A 10,552-nucleotide genomic window follows, 5' to 3' on the forward strand; every position below is an offset into this window, starting at 1 on the left:
TGAAACACGTTTCCCACTTTAAAACTAAAAATTAAAAACCTCTTTTTTTTATTATTATTATTAATTGACATATATATTATAATATCTCAAGCTGGTTAAGATAATACTATTAACATTAATTATCTCTTTTAAAGTATTATCAACTTTAAAGTTTAATATTTAAGATATTTTTCCTTAAAAGGTGTTTTAAAAAAAAGTTATACATATATACTCATAACCTTACTTCTCTTAAATCATGAGAAATTTTTTAAGCATATTATTGAAGTATTTACTCATTAAATTTATATAATAAAAATAACCTTTTTTATTTATAAGACTCAGTTACGTAATTGAATAAAGGAAGATGGATTTAATTTATGTAAACATATATATATATATATATATATATATATATATATATGTATGTATGTATATGTCTGTATATTTATTACGTTGTAGAAAATAAAATCTGAAATAATGGGATGCAAGAAGAATAAGATGTAAGAACAAAACTGCTTTTCTGTTTTTGTATTTTTTTTTTCCTGAAAGCACACAAAAATAAACCGATAAGAAGCTAGTGCTATTTACACTCCCCTTTCTCATTTTGTTTCAAACTATCTGCTAACCACACCCCTCCCATCGTTCCATCTCTTTCTTCCAATTTTTAACTTCCCTAAAGTTGGGATCAATGCTTTGGAATGTAGTCAAAATGTAGTTCGTAAAGAAACAAAATATATTCAAATTATTAATTTTTAAATTTTTATAAGTATTATAATGCAATAAAATCTTATTTTTACAGATATATTCAAATTAAAAAAATATATTTAATTTATATGAAGGAACTCATGACTTGTAATATTGCATGCATTTGCATGGCATTTGATAAGGAAAGGCCCCACCTTATCCAGAAATTAAGTGTAAAAATTAGTGAGAAAAAAGAAGAGGCTCATGTTCTCTCCATATCTGGTTTGTAATCCAAAACAACTCACCTTCCGCCACGGAATGGGGAGACATGGCTCTCACTGCCGCTCTTTCTTCTTCTCTTTCTTCCGCCGCCGGAATATTCCCTCGCCCCACTAAAACCACACCCTCTTTCCACTCCTCCACCACCTTCCACCACCATCACCACCACCACTCTTTCTTCTTGCGAGGTTTCTCTTCTTCTCTTCACTTTCTCCTACACACATCATTTCAATCACTTCAACATATGCAACTGCTTTTGTTACACCTTTTTCCTTCCCATCTACTTTACAAAGTTTAATTAATGATCATGCATGTATTCATAATATAAAATATAGAGAAAGATAACAAAACAAAGTTGATAGTTCATGTAGAATTAAAGGGTTTTTTTTATGGATCAGATCGTGTAATACAGTGAGAATTGTCCTTGATTATAGTTTAATTGGTTCTTTTATGATTTGGATCTCTTCCTTCTCTTGCAGTTGCTTGAGAAAAAGTTTATCAAAATAATCTTAGCACATATATATATGTATGAACTAATACTACTTTGGTGTTGTGAACTTGTGATAGTAGTGGCATATGTTGATATGTATTTAAGATGTTTTTCAGTTGCAAATGACGCTGATAGGAGTGAAGTTTCATCTGATACTGGAACCAAGGCATCATCGTACTCAGAAGCTGATAAGATGGTTGATGGTATGGACTTTGGTGAGCTTTGCAATGAGTTTGAGTGCATCAGCAGCCCCTTGGTAGAATCTACTGCAAGACAACTTGCACGAGATATACTTGAACAAAGGGAGGGAAATCGAGCACTTGGAGTCTTTGCTGTTTCTGTCACATACAAGGTCTTGCTTTGATTTTCCTTAACACACCCCATTTTCTGTATATGATCTGTTCCACGTTTTCATCAAGAAAACAACAGGCTTCTTTTCTGGTAACAGTGTTTCCCCTTTGTGACAGAACAAGGGATACCAGTTTGTTTTCTTGATTGAATGTTTATGCCAGGAAACAGAAAGTTTGAAGGACTTCGGGGTTATTCAAATAATAATAATGCTTAACTAGTACATTAAGCACTATAATTTTATGTGAAACTGTAGCATACAATGTTGTTAGAGTAATATTATTATGGTTTTTGATATAAACAAATTGAATGATTTACTGTTTAATTGATATTCTTTGGACAGTCCTCCTTAGCTGAATTTTATGTTATGTCTATGATTCTGTGATCGTTTTTAGGATCCTATCAGAAGTTTTACTGGTCGTGAGAAGTATAAAAGAGCACTATGGGCTACTGGTGCACTAGACAACGCATCTGTGGTGAGCTCAATTTCTAGGATCCTTCTCCTAAAGCAGCAATTAATCCATGAAACAGGGATATTCTGTTGTTCTTCTCATGTGATAGCTTCCCTTGTTTGATAAATGCTTTGTTTTTTTAAGTAGGTTGGAACATATTACTAGTATCAATAAAGAAAATAACTACATTATATTGAGTTTTTCTTGTTGCAGTTTTCATTCTTTTTAAGATAGACTCTTCCAAAGTGACAAAATATGTAAAGATGTGCCTTGATTTGAAGTTATTTTATCCTAATAATTTTTTTTCACCTAGTAATATACTAGAAAACAGATTAGAAACAAAAATTAATGTGGTGTTTATGTAAATGAAATAAAATAATATTTCCTAAATATAAGAACAACAAGTCAGTCTTAGAGTTTCTAAAATGTTTATGTGGTGCAGACTGTGCAGGAAATGGTGATGCTGTCAACCAGTGTTTTGAGTATCAAGTGGACAATAAGAGGGAAGCCAAAATCTGTTATTGGAGGAGAAGGTTTAATACTTAGAATCACTTCCAAATTTACTCTTAACCAAATTAGTGGTCAAGTCATTGAGCATGAAGAGTTTTGGGACTTATCAGCTTCATCTGCTAGTGCTCAGACATTTTTCTGGACATCACGTGCTCTTTTCTCTGCTATTGAATCTGTCAAAGACTTGGTAGACAATGCTAAGAATTTGAATAGTAAAATTTCAACCAAAAAAGAGAACTTGGAGATGTATCCTGATCCTTCAGGAGATCCAACCAAGGTTAGTTCTTTTTCTTCTATAGATGAATTCCAAAATGCCAGGCTTCAATGTCCTATCTTTTCTCATATTGGGGGCTTTTCTATTTTACTTAAATTAGTTAAATGCTTAATCATAGTTTATACTATTGGTACCTAAATGAACAAGTGACTTTGACTTCATTTTTTAAACTTCTTAAAATAGACTAAAAAGTGTTGTTTGAATAAGTATATAATGAGTACTTATTAAATTCCATCTCATTTTCTTCTCTTTCAGGTGTTTGTCGGTAAGTTTATCCAAATATGATCAAATTCATAATCCACTTTCTTAAACTCAACCAAACACACCTTCATAATGAATCAATCAAATTGTTCAAATCTTAAGTTTATGCCACTGCATTCATTATCACAAGAATCTGATTATATGAAGGCCTTGCAATCTGATTAGTACACATGCCATTTTCTTTCTGAGTTGTTCATTGCTTTTACTTTTATTCAGTTCTTCCAGAGGGATGACAGTTTTCAACGAGATGCATACCAGATTGCACTATTCCTGGCAGTTATTTATTTGGTGGTACAGTTTCTAAGGACAACTTTGTAGAGATATCCTTCCTTTATACCAACTGAACTTGTGTCTCTTTGTTCTCCAATAGTTTATCATTGTAAAGTGTGATTATCAGCTTATACAGTCATCAGGTTGTTTTGTCAAAATTACAAGTAAATATGTATGCTCTTATTTGTGAGTGTGTCTATAAAAATTAGACAATTCTGTTGCAACTTTTAGCAGGTTCTTCTGATGCCACAACCTCAAAGGACCATTTGATTATTCTGCAACAAAACAGGCTAACAAATATTCAGGATGTGTGTGATATTTTGTTTAAAACTGATAAGTTTTACCTTTTAATGAGGGAAAGCCAAAACAAACCAGGATCAAAGTGGAGAAAACCTTCCAAGATTGTAGCAGTAATTGGTATATGGACTATTCTTGTTTAGCACAATAGGTATAATAACAAAACCAACCAGAATTTTTAAGGTATACTAAACTAACTTCTGAACTATTCTACATACATATTATTATTGAAATACATTTTGAACATCTAATTAATCGTTTTTTGATGAATTGATGAGAAGCACTCTCTTATAGAAATTGTATAAGACTTTCACCCATAACAGTGTGAGAGATACCTACTATAAATATAAAATCAAAGGTTCCTCCCATGGTTGTGGTTGGCGTGTTGATATATAAATTATATTAGAGGTTAACTCGTAGGAACGTGGTTGTGCTTACAAGAGTGTGGAGACACACTATTATAGAAATTGTATCAGATACGTGAATGTTGAAGACATCCTAGTACAGAGATTGAATTAAAAGTTTGACCACAAGAATATGACTGCACCAAACAATGCTCATTTTATTATAAGATAAACATTGCTTAAAAACTTCATATTTTTGTTTAGTCAACTGAACCCTTTTTGCTATTGATTTTCTTTGACTGAAAACTATCAAAATTATTTTTCATACAAGGATTTACATATTTGTTATGGCATTGGAATATAAAATGTACTTTCAAAAATTAGGCAAACTCTTTAACTATTACGTACTTAAAATAGTTTTATTTATTTTTTATTAGTTTTGAATAGGAAAGGTACTGAACAATTTAGTCAACTTCATTTATGGTGATTTTAAGTAAAATGGTTAAAATTTAAAGTTTTACAAGGAAGAATTGTTTACTCGGGAATGTTTATGCAGTTGACTTTAAGGTAACAGAAGTACAAAATTACAGTTCAGAATTTGAAAAATGTCCTTCTGATAGATGGTACCCAACCATGCATTCAAGGTGTAATTTGATGCCGACTTCTTCAATCACAACAAATGACCATTACTACATTTCAAAATGTAATTAAGAAAACCAGATTCATGTTTGCAGATCGAAAGAGCAGTGTGATTTACTCAGCAAAAAAATGTGGATCTTACATGAAGAACAGTTTACAATAAACTATTTTTTAACAATTTTCCTATGCAGCAATAATGCAATATCATCACAAAAATGATATTGTATCCTTTAGAACTTTGTGCCTTTCTCTTTTAAAAAAAATTATACAAGGAGACAATTGAAAATAACTCAGAAATCCCTCCCCTATCTCACTTCTTTTTCTATGTACTCGAGAAATGGTTAATTTATTCCAATGAAGCTTACCACCAAGGAATTAAGTTACAACAAATTGAAATAAATACCACCCTCGTTTACACTGTTGAATTAAGAGCTTAGCATTGTAATAAGCATCATGAAGAGCGTTAATACACTTCCAATTATCACGGTGGAAGCTGAAGAAAGATCATGTGCGCTCACTGCATATACCTTTCCAGTTTCATCATCCTTCACTTTGATGCTGGTAGAGCCTACACAACCAACAACACAATGTTTAAATGATCTTCTAGTACATGTCAATTCAACAAATTTATCAGTAAAAGACTATAAAATCATAATGAATGCAGATATAATATAATAAATAGTTAGAACATATCAAAGGCAGGACCTGAAATTGATGGAATATGATTCTTATTAGCAAATATTGGAAGAAACAATCCTAGGTGATATCATTGATATAACCTTAAGAAACTTAGCATATAAATAAAAGGGTACTCACAATTGTGGTCAGTCCATCCAATGGTCATGTTTTCAAGATCATATACAACTAACTTGTTTGACAGCACCAAATCTGCAATAGGAAACAATTCCATGTAAATAAATGATAGTCATCCAATGACACTTGTTTCCAAGATGATCAAAAATTCTGAATTATCATCAATGAGGTTATGTCTATAATTAAATTTTACTACAAAGAACAAGGAATGTACAAACATGATATGAAAGTTTTTAATTTAACAAAAACAGCTATCATATAACAGAAACAGACTCTTCAGCTCAGCTAACATTATATACAAGGTCCTAATTTAACATAAAAGACAATTAAGAATAGAATGGACAAAACAAAACCATAATAACAAATAGATTAAATCATAAGTGAATCATAATTCCAAAATTTACCTCCAAGAAGAATTATCTCCTGTCCATCCTTAGTTTGTGCAATACTTTTTTGCCAGCCAACACACCACATGTTCTCCTGAGGGCAATGACAAAAGAAAAGATAATACTAATAAATAACAAAATTGAACATCTGAAACACATTTTTCAAAATTGAAATTTTCTTCAAAAAAAATGGGCACATTATTGAAAGCAGATTGCACTGAAAGATAAATAAACCACTTAATTTTCAAGTCCAAAGTGTACAAAGCACCTGGTAAATTTAATTTCCAAGAGGGAGAAATTAATCAGGCAATAGGTTAAACTTCATGGTATAGTTTCCATACTAAAATAAACTTGTATATTGTCTGACTGGTTAAACATGTAACAACCACAAAGGTTATCATTAAATTAGAATATGTATTCATGAGGAACAACCACTTGTTCAAATTCCACTCACTTTAAACAGGAATAGGTAATCATGAGGATAAGTTGTCAGAGTTAGTCCGTCATCAAAGGTAAACTTGACAATTGGAAATCCATCATCAACACTGCAAAATTACAATGGTCAACAAGTTAAGAGATGCATATGCAAGAAAATAGATGTGAAATTATTGCATTCTTGAACTCATGAAAAATTCACTTTGAGAATACATTGTTTATATCAGAGAACCATCTGAACAATTTGTGCTCAATTACTATTTATGTATTTATAAGACTATCTCATTTGGAACAAATGTGGAAAGAAAATTTTTGTTTTATACTTCTAGTAAAGTTGAACAACCATACAAAAGACTGTTAATGATCATTTAACCAACTCTACTGCTGCTTTACTGAACAAAGAAAGAAAGAAAAAGGACAGAGCAATACAACTCAACAAAATCCAATAGAAAAGGAAATCAAGAAAGAACATCTTGAGGGTAGCATTTTAAGAAAGTTTCTTCGATGCATCCTTGGCTATTAAAAGATCCTCACAGTACCTACCAGATTCATTCACTTCATCAATAATCAAAACAGTAATTTTAAAGTCAATAAATTGATTATGTCAAAGTTCTGTCACTGCTAAAGTTCAAAAAATAACAAAAAAACACATGTGTCATGCCACAACCATTCCACCTCCGCATACACCAAAATAGTTTATTACTAATATCATCTAAAGAGAGATAGCTAGATATTTTTTGAAGATAAATTTTCATGACAACCTGGCGTCAACATACTGTATGGATCTAACAACCAAGAAAATATACCTTAGTATCTCCCATTCATAAATTATGGTGTATATGTAAATTAAACAAATGACAAATCAAATAAAGAGGTCATCACACCTTTATATAGGAAAATGATATTTATTTCAAAAGAAAATTGAAGCAAAATAAAGCCACAGAGATGAGTATCATACTTATCATCAAAACGGAAACATGTAAATTGTTCTTCAACAAGATATAATTTCATTCCAGGCTGTGCAGCCAAAACCTATCACAAAGAAGAATAATCATGAGAATTCAAGTAGGAAAAATTGATTTACTTAACTCTTAAAATTACTCTTACCTTCTCTAATATTTGATCATAAACTGTGGATGGAAGATAAGCCAGGGTTGTACCACTATCTATAATTGCTTGCCTCCCATTTGAAAAATCAAATATATCTGTGGGGAGTTGTACACTATCCCCACCAACCTCCAAGTCCTTCAAAATCACATTGTAGTGTGCCCTAAAATAGTCAGTAGACTACAATTAGAACATAATTCCAGTACCAAAACTTAAACATGATTTAAAACACACTAGAAGAATCTGATATAACATCTGCAAGATAATCAGAGCCCTCACAGTTTTTCTGCATTGCTTATATCAGAGATTTCACAATGAATCCATCTTCCTAAAAGATGACGGCCTTACAAGAATAAAATATACAAAAAAGAAAACTTTATTGGATCAATTTTCCCCTCAAGTGGACCACAGAAAACAAAAGGACTTTCGAAAACAATATCAATAAAAACCAGTTACATATTATTTGTGTCCCACTTATATATCTCACATTTATAGTATTTTCATCAATTGATCAAATCAATTTGATACCATAATCATAAGGTTTTTGCTAAATATATCAAGACAATAAAGAATTCAAAAGTCAATAATAATCTTCAAAAAATATTTCCTCTATAAAAACTCATCAGAAGTTAAATGGAAGTACCCTTATCATTCAATATATACTACACTAATCAATCAAAGTACAATTATCAAACAACAAATCAAATACAGTTACAAGAAATAACATGCTATGGAAACAAAAGGCTAAGACTATTCCGCACATACATTTTTTGTACCAATGAAGTTTTGTTAAATTTTGGCTGCACTACTTCCCCTATGGCAAATACTCCTCCTCCATTATAACTGTCAAGACAGTGGGAAAATACCCTTTTCACCTTTCCAGCTGCAGCAAGTTGTGAAAGCACAGACGCATTTGATTGTCCTAAACCAATTATTCCATCAAGGGATTCCTCAGAACCTGAACTCAGTGTCCCAGATTGTTTAGCTCCACACCTATCAGGAAGTGAATATTCAGGTAGAAATAAAACACAAATGGAATGGTGACCTTTTTCTTTATGTATTTACCAACCTAGGAAGAAGCAATATTATAGTTCCAAGCAAAACCGAAAACAAAAACAAAAACCTAGTGCTATAAAGCACTTGCTATCCAGAGGGTCTAGGGAAGGGTAACCATGACCTTTGGCTCACTCAGTTATGCATGTGTTAAATATGAAGAATTACAAATTGCACTCACCCAAAAATAACAGTGCTATTATCTGGTACAGTCTTGAGATCACCATTGGCTCGGTTGAATGTAATATAATCCTTAATATAGGACCCAGTGGTTGTACTTCCATCTCCATAAGTTATGCTGTACGGACAAGCCATGTCTCTTGAGCAGCCAGAAATAGGACCATTATATGTGGAAGTGCAAAATTTATCGTCACAACCAACCAAAGATGAAGCTGTGGATTGTGCAGGGTCGTAGAGGGTTAAGTCCATCTGCAACATGATAATAATATGGTAAAACCTACATCGGTAAGTTGTCAAGCATTACAAATTTTACTATGAAAAATATGCTTCATTGTCATATGCACAAGGATATATGACTACTCCTTAATAAGATCACATAACTCATTTCACCTCAACTAATCCAACTGAAAAACATGTATCCAAAATGTACGACATTTCATGTTAATCCAATCACTCTGATTCATGAACAAATGAAGCAAACATGTACCGTGCATTCTACCATAACAACTTTCAATATACTTATATTTTAACCAAATGCCATGAATGTTGAAACAGTAAATTAAGTGTGGATACATACACCAAGACCACTTTTCCTGGGACATGTTGTGCAGCCAACACAATTCACCCACAGAAGGTCACTTCCTGTATCAACCTGCACATAGTAGTCCTTCGCGGGAGAGCCAAGCCCAATTTTTGTATAATACAGTCTGAACAGATTACACAAACAACATCAAACACGCAAATAAAACATGGCGACAACCTTCAGAGCATGCAACACACAAACCACACTTGATTGAGCGCAAAAACACAAAAAAAGAAAAAGAAAATAGGTTTGCATGTGAAAAACAAAATGTAAAGAGAATACAGAGGAGGGAAAACAAACCGACCCATTTGAATTGGCACGACCATTGCCACCGAGAGGAATATCAACGGCAGAGAGAAACCTCCCTCGGCGCTGAGCATCATGATCTTTGATAGCAGCAAGGTTTTCAACGGAGCCTTTGAATTTGCGTTCAACAGGGAAAACCAAATTGGCATTGGCAACACAAAAAAGTTGCAAAAGAAACAAGCCCACAAGAAAAAACACCAATCTTTCTTGAAGATCCATTTTTTGGGTAGAGGGTAGCTTCAAGAAAAAGCAACAACGAAGAACAACACGGAAACAACAACGACTAATTCAAAAGCATTGCCGACCCAGATAGACAATAAGGGTCGGTGAATGAAACAAAGAAGTGGGATAGGGGAGGTCCGAAGAAACAAACTAATACAAAATGAAAGCGACGCATCTTTGATAAACACGGACATACGAGAGAAAGAGAGAGACAAATGGAGAAAAAAGAGGGAATTTCGCGGTTTCAGTGGCAAACGACACATCTTGAACAACATATTTAGAATATATATGCTCATATTTTAAAACGCTTAACCATTGAACAACATATTTAGAATATATATGCTCATATTTTAAAACGCTTAACCATAAATAAACAACATTGTTTCTTGTGACTGTAAATTTAACGTTTTTTTTTCTCTCTCTTATTTTTTGTTCCTTTCTTTGTTTTGCTTTATTCAGTTTGTCCCTTCTTCTTCTTCCTTCCTTGTTCTTTTTCTTCTAATCCAATTTTCAGCATCACTTTTTTTCATTCCAAACAAGCCCCATTGACTCTACTTTGCCACCTACTTATTCACGCCATTTTTGGAACAAAGATAAACATGCATCACACGCATGGATGATGCATCTTCAACTCTCATTT

General features: G+C 32.5%; 2 protein-coding genes across 2 annotated transcripts; one reads left to right on the plus strand and one right to left on the minus strand.

The window, feature by feature from the left end:
• The first annotated feature begins 931 nt into the window (after positions 1–931).
• On the plus strand, positions 932–3,771 carry LOC124826467 (transmembrane protein, putative (DUF2358)). Its single transcript, XM_047299294.2, has 5 exons — positions 932–1,130; positions 1,549–1,784; positions 2,176–2,256; positions 2,675–3,019; positions 3,494–3,771. The coding sequence occupies exons 1-5, from the start codon at positions 992–994 to the stop codon at positions 3,593–3,595; spliced, it is 903 nt and encodes a 300-aa protein (XP_047155250.2). The 5' UTR covers positions 932–991; the 3' UTR covers positions 3,596–3,771.
• Positions 3,772–4,970: 1,199 nt separating this feature from the next.
• LOC124826466 (Eukaryotic aspartyl protease family protein) lies at positions 4,971–10,311 on the minus strand. Its single transcript, XM_047299293.2, has 10 exons — positions 9,689–10,311; positions 9,379–9,508; positions 8,803–9,050; positions 8,334–8,561; positions 7,569–7,731; positions 7,420–7,493; positions 6,481–6,571; positions 6,045–6,120; positions 5,644–5,715; positions 4,971–5,395 (listed from the first exon to the last, which is right to left on the minus strand). Exons 1-10 carry the CDS (start codon positions 9,907–9,909, stop codon positions 5,253–5,255), a joined length of 1,446 nt encoding a protein of 481 aa, XP_047155249.1. The 5' UTR covers positions 9,910–10,311; the 3' UTR covers positions 4,971–5,252.
• Between the last annotated feature and the right edge of the window lie 241 nt (positions 10,312–10,552).

The sequence above is a fragment of the Vigna umbellata genome, chromosome 4 (genome assembly GCF_029865625.1).
Source record: "Vigna umbellata cultivar VRB3 chromosome 4, Vumbellata_1.0, whole genome shotgun sequence".
Lineage (NCBI taxonomy): Eukaryota > Viridiplantae > Streptophyta > Magnoliopsida > Fabales > Fabaceae > Vigna > Vigna umbellata.